The 23,279-nt window shown below is 39.0% G+C and overlaps 2 protein-coding genes across 3 annotated transcripts in view; both read right to left on the bottom strand.

Moving 5' to 3' along the window:
• Positions 1–1,129: 1,129 nt before the first annotated feature.
• Positions 1,130–8,373, bottom strand: lyve1a (lymphatic vessel endothelial hyaluronic receptor 1a). The gene is made up of 5 exons (XM_057834407.1): positions 8,195–8,373; positions 7,956–8,133; positions 7,735–7,874; positions 1,515–1,746; positions 1,130–1,415 (listed from the first exon to the last, which is right to left on the bottom strand). Exons 1-5 carry the CDS (start codon positions 8,277–8,279, stop codon positions 1,349–1,351), a joined length of 702 nt encoding a protein of 233 aa, XP_057690390.1. The 5' UTR covers positions 8,280–8,373; the 3' UTR covers positions 1,130–1,348.
• Positions 8,374–19,604: 11,231 nt separating this feature from the next.
• The window catches only part of mrvi1 (murine retrovirus integration site 1 homolog), a 29,582-nt gene continuing 25,907 nt past the window's right edge, over positions 19,605–23,279 (bottom strand). For both annotated transcript variants that reach the window (XM_057834386.1, XM_057834394.1), the window contains one exon: positions 19,605–21,991. In XM_057834386.1, the coding sequence (XP_057690369.1) occupies positions 21,829–21,991 (163 nt within the window). In that variant the 3' untranslated portion in view covers positions 19,605–21,828. The remainder of the gene's footprint in view (positions 21,992–23,279) is intronic.

Here is a 23,279-nt window from a genome sequence, read left to right as displayed (position 1 = left end):
GAAAAACAGCCCAAAAGCATGATGTTTCCACCCCCATGCTTCATAGTGGGTATGGTGTTCTTCGGATGCAATTCAGTATTCTTTCTCCTCCAAACACGAGAACCTGTGTTTCTACCAAAAAGTTCTATTTTGGTTTCATCTGACCATAACACATTCTCCCAGTCTTCTTCTGGATCATCCAAATGCTCTCTAGCGAACCGCAGACGGGCCTGGACGTGTACTGGCTTCAGCAGGGAGACACGTCTGGCAGTGCAGGATTTAAATCCCTGGCAGCGCATTGTGTTACTAATAGTAGCCTTTGTTACTGTGGTCCAAGCTTTCTGTAGGTCATTCACTAGGTCCCCCCGTGTGGTTCTGGGATTTTTGCTCACCGTTCTTGTTATCACTTTGACACGGGGTGAGATCTTGCATAAAGCCCCAGATCGAGGGAGATTATCAGTGATCTTCCATTTTCTAATAATTGCTCCCACACTTGATTTCTTTACACCAAGCGTTTTACCTATTGCAGATTCAGTCTTTCCAGCCTGGTGCAGGTCTACAATTTTGTCTCCGGTGTCCTTCTACAGCTCTTTGGTCTTGGCCATAGTGGAGTTTGTAGTGTGACTGACTGAGCTTGTGGACAGGTATTTCATACCGATAATGAGTTAAAACAGGTGCCATTAATACAGGTAACGAGTGGAGCCTCGTTAGACCTCGTTAGAAGAAGTTAAACCTCTTTGACAGCCAAAAATCTTGCTTGTTTGTAGGTGACCAAATACTTATTTTCCACTCTAATTTGGAAATAAATTCTTTAAAAATCAAACAACGTGATTTTCTGTTTTTTTCCCACACTCTGTCTCTCATGGTTGAGGTTTACCCATGTTGACAATTACAGGCCTCTCTAATCTTTTCAAGTAGGAGAACTTGCACAATTGGTGGTTGACTAAATACTTATTTGCCCCACTGTATTTCAATGTATTATATGAAGATATTTCAGTACATTATATGGATGAGCAATTGACCGTGTTACAGAATTTCTTTAGTGTAACTGACAATTCAGAGTGGTTCACGAGAGTTGATCACGAATTAAAGTAACTTCAGTGTAATCACCAACCTCATACTGGACGCTACACACACAAATGGCATGGAGTCTAGTTCTTTCAGCAAGTTTCATTTATTTGCATGCATTTCCACCAACTAAAACTTATAATCCTGGAATCAAAATGACTGTGATTGTTATGCTGAGGCTACATAAATCCTTACAAGCAGTCACATTTACCAACAGGTACAAAACAAAGGACAGGGTGCAAAATCAGATGTGCGTCACATTTAAATTGAAATCTGACTAGTAAAAGCTTGAAGCTGTCATTTAAGTCTTGATTTCAATGACGTCTTCGTGCTCTTGAATCACGTCAGCTCTCTGAAAGCGCCTCTTCCTGTTCACAAAAACACACATTTTCAAAAAGAAATGCTGATATGAATGGCAAAAAAACTGCTATTTGAAAAGTGTTCTAAGACAAGAAATAAAAATGTACATTTTCATGTATGCAAGGACGGCTATTGCGACAAGGAGAACAGCACACGCAGAGGTGATGAGCACCACTTTCCCCCTCCCAGAGCTCGGTTCATCGCCAGCTAGACGGGCAAATTTTACTGCTTCCAGGTTGTCCAGCAGTGAAAGGTCAGACGGCAAAGAAAAGTTGAAAATAACGAGGCTGGTGGTTGGACTCGGTTTTGCTATTTCCTCCTGTGGTTGTTCAGTGTAATCTGTGGATGAAAAAACAAAACACTGAAATGCTTGCATAGTGACTTTATTTTATTTTTTTTAAGTAACTGAATAAATAGTCCTCCAAGAAATCTGCAATTCTACGACTGTAGGATTTACCGCAAATTTCAACGAATTCTCATGAAATCAAAACAGTTCGCGGAAAACAGAGCAAGGTGCAGAGTATTACATTTTACTGGTAGTTTTCATCATGGCCACCAGAGTTTGCTGTTGACTAGAACAAGGGGGCACACAGTATGGAGCCGCAAAGTGCCCTATAAGCACCCAGGACCCACAAACAAACCCAAAACCAGACCGCTGCCAATATCTGACTAACAAAGGGAACTAGCCCTACCACGCCAACTACTAGCAACGCAGCTAGTGAGCAGATGGCTCAAGAACTAGAGAACGCGCAAGAGACCCAGTTACATGCACCAAGGTCTAAGGGAGAGACCGTAGTATTTGGATTAGGGCGCAGCTATCGAATATTTTAGTAATCGAGTAATTGACTGAAAATCCTATCGATTAATTGAGTAATCGGATAAAACATATATATTTTTTTAGGTAAAGAGCAATTATAAATATACATGAGAAAACAAGACATTTCATCTAATGCTGAACCATTTTCAGTCAATCAATGTCTATATTTTCGATGTACATTTTTGAAAACAGCCAACAATTGCCTCTCAGATATGACGAGAATAAAAAAAAGACCAATTCACTGCTTTCACTCCCAAAACATATATATATGTATATATATGTATATATGTATATATACATATATATATATATGTATATATGTGTATATATATATATATATATATATATTAGGGCTGTCAAACGATTAAAATTTTTAATCGAGTTAATTACAGCTTAAAAATTAATTAATCGTAATTAATCGCAATTAATCGCAATTCAAACCATCTATAAAATATGCCATATTTTTCTGTAAATTATATATATATTCTATAACATAAATTGTTGGAATGGAAAGATAAGACACAAGATGGATATATACATTCAACATATGGTACATAAGGACTGTAGTGGGCATTTCACTCTACTGTCATTTAAATCTGTCTATGCTGTCCTCACTCCGAAGCGTCTACTTTTTCCAAAGCTAGACAGTTAGTGAACGACGCCTTAATAATCAGACTTCTTCCTTTTTCATCTGATTTATTAACAAAATGGCCTCAAACCTTTGTCCTCTTTAGACTGTAGTGAAACTACAAAAAAAAGTACACAAGCATTGCATTAGCAACAACGTTAGCTTAGCACGCTATACAGGTTCACTAAACATAAACAAAAAGCATCTCATACAAAAAATATAACATTTCGCTTACTAACATAATATGTACATTCTTTACAACAACCATATTTACGGACAAATCTTGTCCAAGGATCATATAAGCACATTACAACATAGGCGTCAGCCCGAGACGTCATGCAGCCATATTGAACTGGCAAGAAAGCAATAAACCATGTCGCAAAGCGACCACAAGAGTTCGCTGTTAGACAGCACAATAAACCTTGCTGTAAAACTTACCAAAAGGCAGAATACTGTCTGAGCGGGACATGTGCGTTAATTGTGTCAAATATTTAAACGTGATTAATTAAAAAAATTAATTAACGCCCGTTAACGCGATAATTTTGACAGCCCTAATATATATATATGTATATATATATGTGTATATATATATATGTGTGTGTATATATATATATATATATATATATATATATATATATATATATATATATATATATATATATATATATTTCTTACCTAAAAATGCCATTATGCTTGATAACACACATCACTTAAAAGTTAAGTGTTTTTCCCACATGTTTCAATTGAATTTCCATTTCTGTCAAGCCATTTTTAAATTCTAGTTAAGTTTTAAGTTAGTCTAAACTGTAAGTCCTGATAGGATTTTGAGTTTTTGCAGTGTTCAAAATAAATATTGTAACATATCAGGTTATAATATAGCGGGGATATTTGCATGCGTTCCTGAATGCACCGCACGACGTGCGGGGGTGAGGGGGGTGCGGGAGAGCGAGAGACGTGCCTTCCTGTTGTTGTTGTCGTTCCACAAGTTCGCAAAAACGAAATAATTGCAACCTAACGAAGCGGGTGACTCTTTGTCAACGTTACAGTATGATACCTGCTGTATTGGAGCACATTAGGGACCAGTGCTACTTGGTGTTTTATCCAGCAATGACTACTGAGCTAAAATTGACAGTTAGCTTTATCATATTTTCATTTTACACCCTCATCACTCTACAGCGCTATGTTTTCACAGATTAAATAAAGCCTGGATGTAAGACACGTTAGCCACGCATCGAGAGTTGTCTTAATAAGAAACCTAGCCCTCCGCATGGCTAACATTACGTGAGCGAGTGACAGTAACTTGATCTTATTTATTAGCGCTGAGAATTGTACTGCTTTAAGATGGCGGCTGTTTACTAACACCGCTGACTCTGTCATTTTGGATCTAGTTCAACTTACATGTGATATCTATGAGACGCATCAGATGCTACCAGCTACCACCGTGACATCATGCGGGCTAGTTTTTAGAAACATCGGCGTAGTTTGGAGCGGCTGTCGTCTGCAGAAAGGTTTTTTTAAATATTTTTTTATTGCTTCTTCTTCTACGCACGTGTAAGTATTTAGTGAACCACTAATTGTGCAAGTTCTCCCACTTGAAAATATTAGAGAGGCCTGTAATTGTCAACATGGGTAAACCTCAACCATGAGAGACAATGTGGAACCCCCCCCCCCCCCCCCAGAAAATCACATTGTTTGATTTTTAAATAATTTATTTGCAAATCATGGTGGAAAATAAGTATTTGGTCAATACCAAAAGTTCATCTCAATACTTTGTTTTCTATGGGGTTGAGATCTGGAGACTGGCTAGGCTACTCCAGGACCTTGAAATGACATCAGCGCGTTGTCCCGCATTAAAAGTAGTCCGGGCAAAATATGATGCTTAAAGCGGCCAAAATTGAACGATTCCTCGAGGTGAATAAAATTACTCGGATCAGTTTTTAAACTTGAGTTAATCGAGTTCCTCGAGTACTCGTTTCAGCTCTAATTTGGATACAACTGTTTTTAATAAGATTGTTACAGATGGAGAGTAATTTATCTTTTGTTCAGGTATGTATGTGTTCCCTTTCACTTTATACTGGTTTATGTTGGTTTTCACCTGTATTTTTCATTTGCAGTAGTTTCCACCTGTGTGATCTCAGAAGGCCTCCACAGCTGGAACCACTTCCTCATTAGTCAATCATCCGATCATCTGTTCGTCCTGCCACTATATAAGTTGAATTGTTTGCTCTGTTCAGGAGAGGCGGTGGCAGTGCTCACTTTGGTTGTATTGGTTTGTTGAAGCCTGTTATGTTTTGACTTTGATTCCGTTTGTGAAGTTTGCTTTCTGCCACTTGTTTATTAATGGTCTCTTTTGTCTTTTTCTTTAGGTTGGTGCAGAGCACAGAGGTAGGGACTTTAGTTAGACACCTGCAGGTATACATCGTGTCTCCCACCTCACGTAGGTACCAACTCTCTGTATTAGTCCATTAGATAGAGCGGCAACACCACCCATGTATTTTGGGGCACAATAGGTGCCTGTCACTGTAGTGTTTTAGTTTGGGGGTTGTTTTGGGTTCTAGGTTCAGTTGGGGTTTTTGGAACTGTTTATTTGGTGTTTGCTGCATAGTGCAGGGGGTTGGGTAAATATTTGTGTGCTCTGTGTCCATTGTTTCTTTTCTGTTAAACTTTTTATCTGCAATTTTGATTTGTCACTGCCTCCTCCTTGCACACCTGCCGTCTTATGTTACGCTCGCGGCCCCTGACCACCAGGGGTACTCGTAACAAAGATCTTACTTTGCAGCGATACAGTAAAACAACTATTCAAAGTTCACCATTTCAATGAATGCCGACCATCCCCCCCCCATAGTTTTCCAGTTAATGTTTGTATGTTATGTTGCGTGTATATTTTCTCCATTGCTATGTGTACCATGACAAGAATTAGCAATTGACCCAGTTACATGCACCAGGGTCTAAGGGAGAGACCGTAGTATTTAGATTTAATTGTTTTTAATATGACATTACTTTGCAGCCATAAAACAACTATTCCAAGTTGACCATTTTAATGAATGACGACCATTTTTTCCCCATAGTTTTCCAGTTGGTTAATATGTTTGTATATTATGTTGCGTGTATATTTTCTCCATCGCTATGTGTTCCATGACAAGAATTAGCAATTGACCCAGTTACATGCACCAGGGTCTAAGGGAGAGACCGTAGTATTTAGATATAATTATTTCTAATATGACATTACTTTGCAGTCATAAAACAACTATTCCAAGTTGACCATTTTAATGAATGACGAACATTTTTTTTCCCCCCATAGTTTTCCAATTGGTTAATATGTTTGTAGGTTTGTCGCGCAGATATTTTCTTCATTGCTATGTGTTCCATGACAAGAATTAGCAAGTCACTCATCCTAGTATTTTGTTTATTCTTACAGTTTAATTACATTGTTTTTATTTAAGCTCTTGTGAAAATCAATAATAAATGATGGGCTTGTTTTTTTTGGAAGTTCTATAATACTCAGATTGCCAAGCAGACCAACATTAGATTAGAAGATAGTGGAATCCTGCGCTAGTGTACTTTAAAAAGTGTGACCTGTAGCAAGAACCATTTTATTGTCACGCACAACCAAATAGCATGAAAGTATGTGTCCGTATTTCCTTTAACATTTGTAAATTATTTGGACTGGGAAAATCCTATTTTATGCATTTAGATTGTGTTATGTGTCCGTGAAGTACCATTGTAAAAGTGTTCTTATTGTTATTATTAAGTAAATCATATATACAGTACGGTGCTCCCTCGCTAGTTCATCCATCACGGATTTTTTTTTTTCAATTAAAAAATACAGATGAGCTGTCCCGAGCCGATCGTGTAGTCTCCCTCTTCCTCCCTACTTTGCCCTGCTCTTTGTTGGCCAGGCAGTGCACTGGAGTTGCCTATTAAAGTTAACGAGGATTGACAGACCTTTGGGTTTGCTCTTGCCAGACATGCAAACTTCAACAAGCGCATGTGTCAATCATCGTTCAACTTGTTAAACAGGTGCTGCGGCAACTCATTGTAAGTGAGCAGCTTGAGCGGATTTGTTTGGACTCACTCAATGAAGCATTTAATAAAGCCAAGCATTTTTCTACCTTGTTCTTGTTTAAAAATAATTTGGTGGGACAGTAACATATTTAAAACTTATCATAATTATTACATTTGAAGTGCTTAAAAACCATTTATAGAAAAAATATACATAAAAGTTTTTTTTAATGATACTTTGGAGAAAAAATGGGGAAAACATGTCTTATATGTATCGCTTTCAAATGCTAAATCTGAATAAATACAATGAACACAGAAAAAAAAAAACTTTTTTTTTTTTTTACTTTGCGGTTTTTTCAGTTATCACGGCGGATTCTGGTCCCCATTAACCGCGAAAAACGAGGGATCACTGTATATATTAAAAAAAAAAAAGTTTCTGCTTTGTTATTTCTGTTTAATTTACTCATTAGAATTAGAATCTCCTTAATCTGTTTTCCCAAATCAAAACATTGAAATTGCATGCAATTAGTGAACACCCAAAACACCACAATATTAAACATGCATCTAAATGCTAAATATTAAACACATGCTAAATACTGCACATGTAAAAACAAACAGTGAAGCGTTTTGTAATTTATTGTTCAAAATGTCAAATAACCTATTAACTTCAATTCATTAATGGGCAAAAAAATGTTTTGTTGTTGAATTTCAGAGAGTCAAATTGTGGTTATAAAAACCTAATATTAATTCAAAATTATTTTGAAAATCTTACATTTGTTTTTAAGTTTTGATTAGATAATGACTTTTTGTGAATCTTAAACTCCATTAAAGCTCTTCACTAATGTCGAATCCTCATTTGAATGAGCCCAACGTTTCTTACCTGATTGGTTAAAACAAAACACATCAAACTTTTTGTCCAGTGGGGCTCGCCACGGAAGCAAGCCGATCTTGTTTTGGCCACAGTTCATAAGCGCCTTGATGCGGGGAATGACCGCATAATGCTCATCAATCCATCCAAACCTTCAAGGGAAAAAAAACCAATCACATAAGGACATGTCATTTTTCTGGCCTTTTCTCCTTTTGTGTTTGTTTTAGTCTTACCTGCATGTTTCTAAGCCCCTTTTGAGGGCTTCATCGACTTGATCTTTGGAGGCGAGGGTGAGTCCAAGTTTAGTGCAAAGTTCTCGCGCTTCGGTGATGTTGAAACCGTACTCGGTCTTGTTTTGGTCATTCAGAAGGCTCAATTGGTTTACTCCCGCAATGCTTTTAGCTGGGAACACTGTCAGCAGCAAAAATAAGCAATTCTTTGAAAGCACAATGAAGCTACGAAATAGGTTTACCTTGCAGGTTGAGTGTGACAATCTCCTGTGAGAAGACCGCAGTGATAGACAGCACTACAGTGACACAAAGGACAACAGTCTTCATGGCTTCTAACGGTCAAGAGAAACAAAGTAGGATGAAGTGTTGAGTGCGCCGCGGCAGCGTTAAATAGAGGCGATTTGCTCTCATCAGGCTGTGTGCACTCACTGTGCTTTGCCAGAACAGAAAGGAAAGGGAAGGGAAGAGGGAAGTCAGGTCAAAAGCACCAAGGCCCATGAGAGCACCAGATTAAAGATACGCAAAGGATGCTGAAGTTCAGCAGCAGGAAAAATTGAGGTGAATTCGTGAGTAGCTTTGTGTGTGTTACAATCGGCTTCTTTGGTACATCTTTATTTCGGAAGACTTGAGCTAAATTAAATTACTGATTCTGTCATTTTTGGTCTACTTTGTCTTATTTTCTGCTACTTTTAAATCTTTTTGTTTCATGTCTAGCGTTCTTGTATCTAGTGCACCTCACTGAGTTCAGCCATAGATGACAAAATAAGGACCCACCGGTCAGCCCAAATTGAGCTCGGTACTGACACACCCACTGTGTTGGGAGTTGGCTGAAGATAGGTCGTATGGTCAGGTTGCCATTTTGAAAGGCAGATTGCCCCATTGGCCTTTGGAGAGGTCTTCACAGGCCTGTATGTTATTCTTTCTAACATTGAATCTATTAAACACTTAATTGCACTTCACTTTGGTACTCAGATGTCCTGTATAACAATCTTTTAAGATAAAAGAACCGGCAAAAGATCCAATTGGAGCCTAATATACACTGAAGAAACAAAAATAAGAACAAACTTTTAGGTAGTGCAGAAAACTGAAAGTAGATACTGTAGATGTTTTTTTTAAAGGGATCCACAGATTGAAATACTTGTTTTTCTTATAAGATAAACGTTATTAGTAAATAGTTAAAATAATTTGATATTGAAACCCCTCTATATGTTTTCGTTTTTATACATTTGTAAAATTACTTTAACTAGTAAGTCGTCATTGCTGTTGACGTTGCAGGGCGTTGACGTCACATGGTTACGCTGCCGGGCTTCTAGAGTATGACTCTAGCGACATACAGTTGTGGTCAAAAGTTTACATACACTTGTAAAGAACATAACGTCATGGCTCACTTGAGTTTCCAGTTATTTCTACAACTCTGATTTTTCTCCGATAGAGTGATTGGAACAGATACTTCTTTGTCACAAAAAATATTCATGAAGTTTGGTTCTTTTATGACTTTATTATGGGTTAACAGAAAAAGTGATCAAATCTGCTGGGTCAAAAATATACATACAGCAACACGAATTAGTAATTTCTTGTGAGTGATTATTGACTTGAACAATCATTGACTTGAACAAGTCAGGAAAGTAACTTGGAGCCATTTCAAAGCAGCTGCAGGTCCCAAGAGCAACAGTGCAAACAATTGTTTGTAAGTATAAAGTGCATGGCACTGTTTTGTCACTGCCACGATCAGGAAAAAAACGCAAGCTATCACCTGCTGCTGAGAGAAAATTGGTCAGGAGGGTGAAGATTCAACCGAGAATCACCAAAAAGCAGATCTGCCAAGAATTAGAAGCTGCTGGAACACAGGTGTCAGTGTCCACAGTCAAGCGTGTTTTGCATCTCCATGGACTGAGAGGCTGCCGTGCAAGAAGGAAGCCCTTGCTCCAAAAGCGGAACCTTAAGGCTCAACTGAAGTTTGCTGCTGATCACATGGACAAAGATAAGACCTTCTGGAGGAAAGTTCTGTGGTCAGACGAAACAAAAATCGAGCTGTTTGGCCACAATGCCCAGCAATATGTTTGGAGGAGAAAAGGTGAGGCCTTTAACCCCAAGTACACCATGCCTACCGTCAAGCATGGTGGTGGTAGTATTATGCTGTGGGGCTGTTTTGCAGCCAATGGAACTGGTGCTTTACAGAGAGTAAATGGGATAATGAAGAAGGAGGATTACCTTCAAATTCTTCAAGATAACCTAACGTCATCAGCCCGAAGATTGGGTCTTGGGCGCAGTTGGGTGTTACAACAGGACAATGCACCAAACACACACCAAAAGTGGTAATGGAATGGCTAAATCAGGCTAGAATTAAGGTTTTTGAATGGCCTTCCCAAAGTCTCATTGAGAACTTGTGGACAATGCTGAAGAAACAAGTCCATGTCAATAAGCCATCAAATTTAACTGAACTGCACCAATTCTGTCAAGAGGAGTGGTCAAAGATTCAACCAGAAGCTTGCCAGAAGCTTGTGGAAAGCTACCAAAAGCGCCTATCTGAAGTGAAAATGGCCAAGGGACATGCTACCAAATATTAGCGCTGCTGTATGTATATTTTTGACCCAGCAGATTTGATCACTTTTTTCTGTTCACCCATAATAAAGTCATAAAAGAACCAAACTTCATGAATGTTTTTTGTGACAAAGAAGTATCTGTTCCAATCACTCTATCAGAGAAAAATCAGAGTTGGAGAAATAACTGGAAACTCAAGAGAGCCATGACATTATGTTCTTCACAAGTGTATGTAAACTTTTGACCACAACTGTAAGCATGTCATCTGTTCAACCCTTTTAATTTGAACCAATGAGGAACATTAATGAGCATGACAGCACTGTCGATATTTCACAAAACGAGCAGCAAGATAAAAATTAACAGGAAACACGGGATCATACGAGATGGGGGGGGGGGGGGGTGTTCTGTGAAAATGTGCTACACAGGCGAAACGTCCTACAAGAGGTAAAATTGACACTTAAAGTACTACCGTGCGCTTTCAGCCTGTTTTGTTTAGATGGATAGAGACAAAACATACTACAGATGCCTTAAGAAAATACTTAAACGTAGTAATAGCAAATAAACCCTTATTTGATATGACTAAATATACTGATATTTAAATACACGACGTTACTAATGTAGGCAACAGATCAACAATTTGCTTTACAGCTACCACAAGATAACACAATGCTTAAAAGTATGGGAGGGAAACATGCAAAAAGTATTTTGAGGCAGTGGAAATGTAATAAAAGAGTCAATAAAAACACAAATAGTAAGTACTCGCTGTTTTTAACCGATGAGCACATGTGTTGGACGTCTCGCCGCGTAGAAGTAGTTGCAGTAACCCAGCAATATTCGTCGAGTGACGGTGACAATCTATGTCATCACCCGACGCCGCACCAAGGGAAGAGGGGTAGATGCATTTTTATTTCTTCTTTTAATCCATTTTTATCTATGTTTTTTAAACTTTTTAGAGACACTTTGAGGGGTGGCCCAGCAGGGCAGTGGGAGGCTCTATCCCCTGGAGGCCTGCTCAGGGGTATCGATTTTGTTTTGGTAGTTTGCAGTGATTTTTTTCCTCGTTTTGTTTGTTCCGTTGCTGTGCATGCCGAGCCATGGAGCAGTGTCCTCCCAGGGGTGAGATGAACGCCACGCCACCCTGCCCTAGCTGGGACCGAGGAAACCCTCTTTTAACCCGTTTTTAGCTTGTTTTATTGTGTTTTAAATAAACTCTGGTGTGAACCGAAAAGCCTCGTCGAGCCTCCTCCTTGCCGCTGTCTCAGGGGTGGAACGAACATTCCGCGTTCTTTACACACTACACTACAGGACCTGGAGATGTGACTTGGTCCTCATTGAGCTTGAGAGCCGACCCGCCTGATGCGATAAATTTATGACAAGCTTTATTAGAGCCAATTAACTTTAATTAATTATACTAACAATTAATGCTTGATTAACATCAACTGGCACAACAAAATTGCCATTACTTTGAAGTGAAATGTAAAGAAATAAACATAAAAGCCCCAATTCAAAATAAAGGGCGTTATGCGGCTCCCACATTAACTCCAAGCCTTTTTAAAAGTGGGATGTCCTCCTCATAAGACTTCATTTAACGTGCATGTTTAGCTTTGTAAAATGCGAGCAAAAACACGTTTGTCAGTGCATGTCACTGTTCATTACTTTTATGCCGCGACTTCTCCATAGGGCGAGTGGGGTCATGTCTGACATCGATAGTTTGCTTAATTGCCACATGCTCTGTTTTTTTCGTGCTTTTCAAAGTTTGGATGGCTGAAATTCTTTGACCCTACATAAAATGCGCTGCTCTTATCGGTGACATTGGGAGTCTCACGGCACATTTTGTACCACATTTCCGTGCGAGCATCATTTGCTTCTAGCCATGGTACCTCCTGTTGCCACTTTTCAGCAAAAGTCCTTTTTTTCGGTAGCTCCGGTGACGCCTCTGTCGCCTGTCTGTCTTTTGACGGGGGTGGGGGAACACGGAAGTAATTACTCAGTGTGGCCTGCCTCTTCGACATTTTGGGAAGTTATTTTCTCGTGTCCGCCGCAAATACAGTGGTCAGCCACCGGTACGCAAAAGCGCATGGAAGCCGTTGAGGGCCAGCGCGTTTGTCTACGTCCACTACGCATGCGCGCATGCGGACCACTTATGTGCACCCCTGTATATACAGTGCCTTGCAAAAGTATTCGGCCCCCTTGAATCTTGCAACCTTTCGCCACATTTCAGGCTTCAAACATAAAGATATGAAATTTAATTTTTTTGTCATGAATCAACAACAAGTGGGACACAATCGTGAAGTGGAACAACATTTATTGGATAATTTAAACTTTTTTAACAAATAAAAAACTGAAAAGTGGGGCGTGCAATATTATTCGGCCCCTTTACTTTCAGTGCAGCAAACTCACTCCAGAAGTTCAGTGAGGATCTCTGAATGATCCAATGTTGTCCTAAATGACCGATGATGATAAATAGAATCCACCTGTGTGTAATCAAGTCTCCGTATAAATGCACCTGCTCTGTGATAGTCTCAGGGTTCTGTTTAAAGTGCAGAGAGCATTATGAAAACCAAGGAACACGCCAGGCAGGTCCGAGATACTGTTGTGGAGAAGTTTAAAGCCGGATTTGGATACAAAAAGATTTCCCAAGCTTTAAACATCTCAAGGAGCACTGTGCAAGCCATCATATTGAAATGGAAGGAGCATCAGACCACTGCAAATCTACCAAGACCCGGCCGTCCTTTCAAACTTTCTTCCCAAACAAGGAGAAAACTGATCAGAGATGCAGCCAAGAGGCCCATGATCACTCTGGATGAACTGCAGAGATCTACAGCTGAGGTGGGAGAGTCTGTCCATAGGACAACAATCAGTCGTACACTGCACAAATCTGGCCTTTATGGAAGAGTGGCAAGAAGAAAGCCATTTCTCAAAGATATCCATAAAAAGTCTCGTTTAAAGTTTGCCACAAGCCACCTGCGAGACACACCAAACATGTGGAAGAAGGTGCTCTGGTCAGATGAAACCAAAATTGAACTTTTTTGCCACAATGCAAAACGATATGTTTGGCGTAAAAGCAACACAGCTCATCACCCTGAACACACCTTCCCCACTGTCAAACATGGTGGTGGCAGCATCACGGTTTGGGCCTGCTTTTCTTTAGCAGGGATAGGGAAGATGGTTAAAATTGACGGGAAGATGGATCCAGCCAAATACAGGAACATTCTGGAAGAAAACCTGTTGGTATCTGGACAAGACCTGAGACTGGGACGGAGATTTATCTTCCAACAGGACAATGATACAAAACATAAAGCCAAATCTACAATGGAATGGTTAAAAAATAAACGTATCCAGGTGTTACAATGGCCAAGTCAAAGTCCAGACCTGAATCCAATCGAGAATCTGTGGAAAGAGCTGAAGACTGCTGTTCACAAACACTCTCCATCCAACCTCACTGAGCTCGAGCTGTTTTGCAAGGAAGAATGGGCAAGAATGTCAGTCTCTCGATGTGCAAAACTGATAGAAACATACCCCAAGCGACTTGCAGCTGTAATTGGAGCAAAAGGTGGCGCTGCAAAGTATTAACGCAAGGGGGACGAATAATATTGCACGCCCCACTTTTCAGTTTTTTATTTGTTAAAAAAGTTTAAATTATCCAATAAATTTTGTTCCACTTCACGATTGTGTCCCACTTGTTGTTGATTCTTGACAAAAAATTAAAATTTTATATCTTTATGTTTGAAGCCTGAAATGTGGCGAAAGGTTGCAAAGTTCAAGGGGGCCGAATACTTTTGCAAGGCACTGTATATATATTTACAGTGGGGAGAACAAGTATTTGATACACTGCCAATGGGTTTTCCCATTGACTGTATCAAATACTTGTTCTCCCCACTGTATATATATGTGTGTGTGTGTGTGTGTGTGTGTGTGTGTGTATATATATATATGTATATATACTGTATGTTCACATTGTTTGATTTTTAAAGAATTTATTTGCAAATCAAAAAAAAAGTATTTGGTCAATACCAAAAGGTCAATAACGGAGCCCAAACGTTTTCTGTAACTCTTCACACGCTTTTCACACCCCGTGGCGTCAAAATGATAACTAGAACGGTGAGCAAAAATCCCAGAACCACACGGGGGGACCTAGTGAATGACCTACAGAGAGCTGGGACCCCAGTAACAAATGCTACTATCAGTAACACAATGCGCCGCCAGGGACTCAAATCCTGCACTGCCAGACGTGTCCCCCTGCTGAAGAAAGTACATGTCCAGGCCCATCTGCGGTTCGCTAGAGAGCATTTGGATGATCCAGAACAGGACTGTGAGAATGTGTTATGGTCAGATAAAACCAAAAAAGAACTTTTTGGTAGAAACACAGGTTCTTGTGTTTGGAGGAAAAAGAATACTGAATTGCACCATACCCACTGTGAAGCATGGGGGTGGAAACGTCATGCTTTGGGGCTGTTTTTCTGCATAGGGACCAGGATGACTGATCTGTGTAAAGGAAAGAATGAATGGGGCCATGTATGGAGAGATTTTGAGTGAAAATCTCCTTCCATCATCAAGGGCATTGAAGATGAGACGGTCTTTCAGCATGACAATGATCCCAAACACACAGCCACGGCAACAAAGGAGTGGCTTCGTAAGAAGCATTTCAAGGTCCTGGAGTGGCCTAGCCAGTCTCCAGATCTCAACCCCATAGAGGAGGGAGTTGAAAGTCCGTGTTGCCCAACGACAGCCCCAAAACATCATTGCTCTAGAGGAGATCTGCATGGAGGAATGGGTCAAAATACCAGCAACAGTGTGTGAAAAGCAAGTGAAGAGTTACAGAAAATGTTTGGGCTCCGTTATTGCCAAAAAAGGGTACATAACAAAGTATTGAGAGGAACTTTTGGTATAGACCAAATACTTATTTTCCACCATGATTTGCAAATAAATTCTTTAAAAATCAAACAATGTGATTTTCTGTTTTTTTTTCCACATTCTGTCTCTCGTGGTTGAGGTTTACCCACGTTGACAATTACAGGCCTCTCTAATATTTCAAGTGGGAGAACTTGCACAATTAGTGGTTGACTAAATACTTATTTGCCCCACTGTACATACAGTATATGTATATACAGCATATTATAGACTTTCAAATAAAATCTCACCTGCTTTTGCATCCTAAAGTTGCATTTGAGCAATATCTTAGACGGAGATACAACTTACAAATGGAGAAACTGCTTAAGAAATGCCCTAAAGGCCTCTGCATTTGCAAAGATTTTTACCATATAATTACCGATTTCAGCTGCTGAATTCAAAACCTAGTAGGGTGAAAGCACCGATTTTCCTTTAATAATAATAATTAAAAAAATATATATATATATAAAAAAAAAAAGGTAAGTTGTGTACTTGAATATATCATGTTTGCTAAGCACCTTTGAAAGGCAAGCATATCTCTTTTCCTTTAGCCATTTTCTCATATTTTATGATCTTGGATGTCCTCAAATTTGAAGCAAAAAACACGATCCTTCACTAATTCTAATCCGATTTCAAAATATATTTGCTGTTTTAGAAAGCTTGTGAAAAGCAAAATAATGTCAGTTTAAATTTTTGAATCAAGTTGACCAAAAATTCAGAATACGTAATTGCTACATTAATACAACCAATATATCATGGGAGGTTCACTTCAATACATTTCTGTGACTCCTCCAGTCTCTCTGTATCACACTTGCAATCTGCTGACACTTTAACCTCGGTGGCTACTTGTCATTGTCCCATAGTGTCAAAATATCAACAATATGAAGATGCCTACCTGACTATGCATTACTACAGAGGCAAAACTATACTCGTTGATAATTACACGTAATTTTATAAAGTTTTCTTTAACATATAAAGTTCTTCACTGCTAATACACAAGATATCAAGTGAGTTTAAAGTACTGTAAGCAGGGTTGCAATGGCTTTCAGCCTCTCCAACGATAACATATTCAGTGTCAGTGACTCTTCGACATTGTGCATTGGGTCCCGCGGAAGCTTGAAGGCAGAATACTCTCAAGATCCTACAATGATCCTGCTTCCACAAAAACATCTTACGGCAGAACGGGAAATGCAGACTGACAACTCGTGTGGTCGATTGCTAGACGATATCATCACTGAAACGTTTGCAGGCAGGTGCTTACGCTGTTTGAAACACCCTAAAAAAAATGTATGATTGGGCACAACAAATGTTATAAGATTAGAACTTAAGATAATGAAGTCAGTTGTCTTTTTAGCAAGGACAAATACCTTATTGGAAACTAAAGTGTAGCTGTGGTTTGTTGAGCACTGTTGAGCTTCAGGACTTGTTTCTCTTCTTTGTGTTGTCTTTCCAAAGTCCTTTCCAAAGCCTAAGTATCACATCATTAACCTACGTTTATACAAGCTTCTCCTAAGAACATTTAGTAGCATTACCTCCACTGGCAGCCATGGACAAATTGCCACTCCCTCGTATGTGGATGGCGAAGAGCTCAAAGCTAGGGCACTAATAAAAGTCTCCGACATTTCCACCCAGATTTGCTTATTCCACAATTTTGAGATTAACAGTATCAATGGCCGTCATGACTTAAACCTTTCCCCTCACCTCTGGTTTTAGTTTCCTCGACAGTCCTCAGTTTTGTATTGTTTGTGGCATGAGTTAATCAAATGACCCTACCATTTTGTAGAATGTTATCTTCCAGAAGACTTCACGGCCAAGCACAATAACATCCTGCAGAGTCAGCTGCTTACTCCATGAAAAATACTGTACATGTATACACTGCAAGAAAAAAATATAATCAGTCTGTTTGAATTCAAAAACCTTTATTGCAAGGTGAAGTGGCAAAGCAAATCCCTGCAGAGATTAGACAACAAGCAGACACATGTGTAAAGATAAAAATACAGTAAATAGCATGCAACAAAGACACAATCCAATATACACAAAAGACATGTCCTAGAAATGACAGCAAGGGTGTTCAAACTACAGCCCAAAGCCCAGTTCTTTTTTGACCCGCTGCAAAATGTGAAAATTTCTTTGGACATGGCCCACACTAGATGCTTGAGTTCAGTTTACATTCTGTTGCACTTTGAAGTTTCAATATATGTATGGCGGAAAACATTCAGGTGACCTGAAGTTCCGCTCTGATACCCCCAAAGAAAAAACATTTCCAGTGGAATTTTAGGGGTTACATTCCAATACCATAATATTTTAATTTTTGCAGTGGGCTTTTAAAATATTTTTCAAGTATGATTAAAGAATGTGAATGTGAGATACTGAGAATAAAAGGTTCCATACACATTGTTGGAGCAGTTTTTGTGTTGAGTGATGTAATGTGGCAGTGCCGCCAATATGGGCGATGACGTCACCACTATGCACGTATAAATCAATGACTTACTCAGCACAGGTGTGGAACGCTGGCGGATATAGTTTTCAACCGCCAACACAAAGACCGCAACGCATATGCAACACATGTGACCGCACGCAATGCAAATATAGGACCGCAAACGCACGTGTATGTTATAGATGAATGCAGAGTTGCGTGTATATTGTTTTGTTTGTTTGAAAGTTTGAAGACGCGAAGATCGCATTTTGTTTTGTTATTTGACCACACGACATGACTTTGGACTGAATGACCACGATTAGCTTGACCATACTGATTGACAATTTGACATCTTGGATTACCATCGGCCACGTCGTTTTGTCTGATCCTGCCGGCTGACATCGACACATGGTGAGTGCGCGTTGAAACATTCCTAAACCAGTGTATTATTGAAAATTGTCAGAACATGCATAAAGGGAACATATACAGTGGGGCAAATAAGTATTTAGTCAACCACAAATTATGCAAGTTCTCCCACTTAAAAATATTAGTGAGGCCTTTAATTGTCAACATGGTTAAACCTCAACCATGAGAGACAGAATGTGGAAAAAAAACAGAAAATCACATTATTTGATTTTTAAAGAATTTATTTGCAAATCATGGTGGAAAATAAGTATTTGATCAATACCAAGAGTTCATCTCAATACTTTGTTATGTACCCTTTGTTGGCAATAAGGGAGGCCAAACGTTTTTGTAACTCTTCACAAGCTTTTCATACACTGTTGCTGGTATTTTGGCCCATTCCTCCATGCAGATCTCCTCTAGAGCAGTGATGTTTTGGGGCTATCGTTGGGCAACACGGACTTTCAACTCCCTCGGCAGATTTTCTATGGGGTTGAGACCTGGAGACTGGCTAGGGCACTCCAGGACCTTGAAATACATCTCACGATGCCACTCCTTTGTTGCCCTGGCTGTGTGTTTGGGATCATTGTCATGCTGAAAGACCCAGCCACGTCTCATCTTCAATGCCTTTGCTGACGGAAGGAGATTTTCACTCAAAATCTCTCCATACATGGCCCCATTCATTCTTTCTTTTGCACAGATCAGTTGTCCTGGTCTCTTTGCAGAAAAACATCCCCAAAGCATGATGTTTCCACACCCATGCTTCACAGTGGGTATGGTGCAATTCTGTATTCTTTTCCCTCCAAACAAGAGAAGCTGTGTTTCTACCAAAAGTTCTACTTTGGTTTCATCTGACCATAACACATTCTCCCAGTCCTCTTCTGGATCATCCAAATGCTCTCTAGCGAACCGCAGACGGGCCTGGACGTGTACTTTCTTCAGCAGGGGGACACGTCTGGCAGTGCAGGATTTGAGTCCCTGGCAGCGCATTGTGTTACTAATAGTAGCCTTTGTTACTGTGGTCCCAGCTCTCTGTAGGTCATTCACTAGGTCCCCCCGTGTGGTTCTGGGATTTTTGCCCCCGTTCTTGTTATCATTTTGACGCCACAGGGTGAGGAGGGAGTTGAAAGTCCGTGTTGCCTAACGACAGCCCCAAAACATCACTGCTCTAGAGGAGATCTGCATTGAGGAATGGGCCAAAATACCAGCAACAATGTGTGAAAAGCTCGTGAAGAGTTACAGAAAACGTTTTGCCTCCGTTATTGCCAACAAAGGGTACATAACAAAGTATTGCGATGAACTTTTGGTATAGACCAAATACTTATTTTCCACCATGATTTGCAAATACATTCTTTAAAAATCAAACAGTGTGATTTTCTGTTTTTTTTTTCCACATTCTGTCTCTCATGATTGAGGTTTACCCATGTTGACAATTACAAGCCTCTCTAATATTTTCAAGTGGGAGAACTTTTACAAATAGTGGTTGACTAAATACGTATTCGCCCCACTGTAAATGTGAATACACAACACTATTTATTGTATTTAGCCTTGAAGACTAGGACCTATGCTTTATGATTTAAGCATTTAATATATCTAATGCATCGATATCATATTAATAAGCAATCCAAACGGAAAAAGAGTCGAAAAGATAATGCACAGCACGCTAGTCAGTTAGCTTGCTGTGTCCATAATTCTTCTTGACTGCAATGTCTTTTTGTGGCTTTCCGGTTACTTGAAGTGCGAGCATGAGCGAGCATCATTAAAGACACGCTGATTTTAACAAGAAATTATTGCATCCTTACCTTGTTTCGATCTAAAAACTTGTCAAGAAACAGCTATGAATGGCCACAGCTGGACTTTGTAGAGATTTTATGGGTGAAACACGGCAATATAACAAGGGTCACGATGCTGAAGTCACGAACAAAAAGGAGTGGTTGAGATTTTCTTTTTCAAATATTTACCCTTTTAAATGTTTTTCTTTGTCAATTTTTCTTTGTTTGGATCGATTATTTATCATCTAAAATATCGGGAAAATAAGTGATCGTTATGAGGTAGATATCTATGACCTATTTACAGACACAATTTTTTTCATTGTGATTTTATCGTCTTTTTTTTTTCTTACTAAATATTAGAAATCAATGATTCTAAGCTAAAAATGATAGACATTTCGAATAATTAATATAATTATGTACCTTCTTTTTATAGCTGGGTTGAAACAAAAGCGGTTGCTCAGTGTCTGTAAACGGGGGTCTCCAGGTTAAAACGGACAATTTAAAAATAGTCTAGGGGCAGAATGTGCCATAAAACTGCTATGGCAGCATATAGACATATTGTTCTATTAAACACAATAGTTCTTTTGGCTTAAAATACAGCGGTGTATTTTAAAGAGGTGTGCAACAGCAGAAACTGCTTTTCAGCTTTGTGAGCATTTTCCGCCATATATATATTTCCAATATCCTTATGCCTGTGGATTATTTTGTTGCTTATAGCCCTTAACTCATTCACTGCTATTGACAGTTATAGACATTCAGTTCATTTCAATTGGACAGGCTGACATTGAATGATCGTTTTACTGCCATTGTCGGGAAAAAGATGTCAGCTGCACTTCCAGTCAAATTAGCAGCCAATGAAATAAATAAATATTTTTTAAAAACTCAAATGTTTTTTTTACTGGCTCTGATCCTCTGAAAGTGACGTGATCGGGCCTGATTTATGGTCACGTGATCAGCTCAGAGACATCTTGTACATACTTACATATTGCTAGTGCTGCCCGATATGATTATATACTTTATATTGTTGTGTTTAACAAATGGAAATGGAAGGATTTCAAGTTGGCCCTTGTATCCGTGGATTTTTCTGTAGGCAGCCCTTAGAGCAAAAGTTTGGACACCCCTGAACACAATTTGAATGACTGCTAGGTTACACTTTTATCAAAGCAGTTTTACTTTAGAAAATATTGCAAAGTCAGACTATTGCTAACAGGCTACATCCAAGGTAAAAGACATGTGAACAGCTTTGAAATAAGTATAATAAACTACTCACCCTTCGAAGACTTATGACAGACACATAATAGTGAAGGAACAGAAGGGGATGCTTTCACCAAGTAGTTTTTAAAAGCTAGCAATGAACTAAATAAGTGCTGTGTAGTCATTAAACATGGCTTTTACAGTATTGTCGCATCTGCTAGGTAGATTTGTTGAAGTCATGTGAGACGTAAAATTGTGGTTGAACCCCAAGTTGTACCGCTTTTGAGGCATTCAAAGTTCCACTGTGCTTGAAAATCATTTGTATTTAATAATCTTTAAATGAACATTACATAAATAATCCTAAAAGAATATTTCCTACATCTTAGCTATGCACCACCGAGTAATAGCCCAACTAACTTTATATCAAAAGTGCCATATTTAGCATATTCACATCATGTACCACAATTGTATTTGGTCCCTAAATTGAAGTGAACAAGTAGTAACTGTAAGAAACTTTGTACAGATGGCCACCGAAACCTATTTGTTAACTGCATTCAGCTGTTCCACTGTGGAGTAAATTGACTAAGACAGAGATGCTGTCACTGATGCAATTCTTTGGTTCAAACACAGTGGTCCGACCTTGAATAAAGTGCTCGTGTTCTCATGTGTCATCACGCTTGCTGTTGTAGCCAGTGAAGAAAGTGAAAATGCTGATAAACAGACACATCAGCAGAAAAACCACCAACGTGATCCAGAGAAGCCGTTTGCTCCATGAAATCTTGGGGCAAATGCGACGAAGAAGGATCAGGACCTCCTCCATCCTTCTGTGATGAGAAGTATATTTTTTAGCAACTTTACAAAAATATGAAAAAATATTTTTAAAAAATGTAAAAAATGACTTGTAAATGCATGAAAATTTACATGCTGGAAAATGTGATTTTTGCTCTTTCCCCCGTTTCAGGTGCCATCAGGGGGTTAGTCAAAGGTTTTTTGACAGTTGATGACGTACATTTTTAAAAATAATTATTTTTAAAAAATGTGCAAAAAAGCAATTTTCCAATAAAGTGACTGAAAATCAACCGATTGAAAAAAATTCAATTTTTTGTCCCCCCATCCCTGAATGACAACTGCCAGGTGAAGCTGCGCCATGTGCCTGTGCAGCGGCTCCTTTGTTTCTACATTGTAGAAATTCTTGCACACCTCACAGCATTGTGTATCTATCATTGGAGCCTAATGAGTCATAGTTAGAGGGACTGTACACCTGAATATTAAAACTAGAGAAGCATTTTGGATTAAATGTGGATGTCTTCAAAACAAAAGATATTTTTTGGTCATTTCAGGATCTTATGACTTAATACAAAAAAAATGATCAATGACATTCCGCAAGAAACTCCAATGTTTAAAATATGCTGAGAGTGACTTAGAAAGTAAATTGTATTTATTTTATTTTAGTTTATTCACACATCATTTAAAGTATACAAAACATGGTATATACAAACTGATACAGTATAGGATATAATTAGATGTGCGAAAAGGACGCTACAGGGAAGCTAATTAAAGCTTTTATATTTCCACAAATATGAGGTAATGGCCAGATATCCTTAAAAATGTGGACATCATACACATCCAGAGATACACAGTTAACTATGGACAATTTCAACGTTCTGGTTACATTAGATTTGATGCGAAGTATAGTAGTAATGTCAGTGGCGCAACTACACGTTGAGCAGCAAATGCGCCGCATTCGGGCGCGAACCGACATGGGGCGCCTTTTAGAGGAATCACTCCCAGTCCCAGTCAAATTTACTCCCACTTCAGTTTGTCTTGAGTGTGTTAGATCCAGTGTGCCTCCTTGACGTATTGTTGACGAGATGTTACTACTTACCAGCGAGCACTAAGTTAGTAAGCAGTTATGCTAATCAGTGTCTTGAGTGTCCGTTTGTATTGTTTGGAGAATCATATAAGCACTTGAGTTATTGTTAGATATTAAAGTTGTCTAATTTCTTTTTATAGGGTTAAGGTTTGTAGCATCATCAAATAATACTTTATGTAACATGGATTAGGAATTAACAATCCCCTTTTGAGGGTTTTACATATAGTTGCGTTTGTGTA

The sequence above is a fragment of the Corythoichthys intestinalis genome, chromosome 1, assembly GCF_030265065.1.
Source record: "Corythoichthys intestinalis isolate RoL2023-P3 chromosome 1, ASM3026506v1, whole genome shotgun sequence".
Taxonomy (NCBI): Eukaryota; Metazoa; Chordata; class Actinopteri; order Syngnathiformes; family Syngnathidae; genus Corythoichthys; species Corythoichthys intestinalis.
Note: the sequence above shows the minus strand (reverse complement) of the source record. Positions and strands in the feature narration are given on the sequence as shown.

What these genes read in the sequence shown, in the direction of transcription:
- lyve1a (XM_057834407.1), bottom strand. Translation starts at nt 8,279, where the DNA reads ATGAAGACTGTTGTCCTTTGTGTCACTGTAGTGCTGTCTATCACTGCG. An exon ending in AGGGGCTTAGAAACATGCAG is followed by an intron (nt 7,875 to 7,955) that starts GTAAGACTAAAA and finishes TTTCCCTTGAAG; the next exon opens with GTTTGGATGGATTGATGAGC. An exon ending in GTTTTGTTTTAACCAATCAG is followed by an intron (nt 1,747 to 7,734) that starts GTAAGAAACGTT and finishes TTTCATCCACAG; the next exon opens with ATTACACTGAACAACCACAG.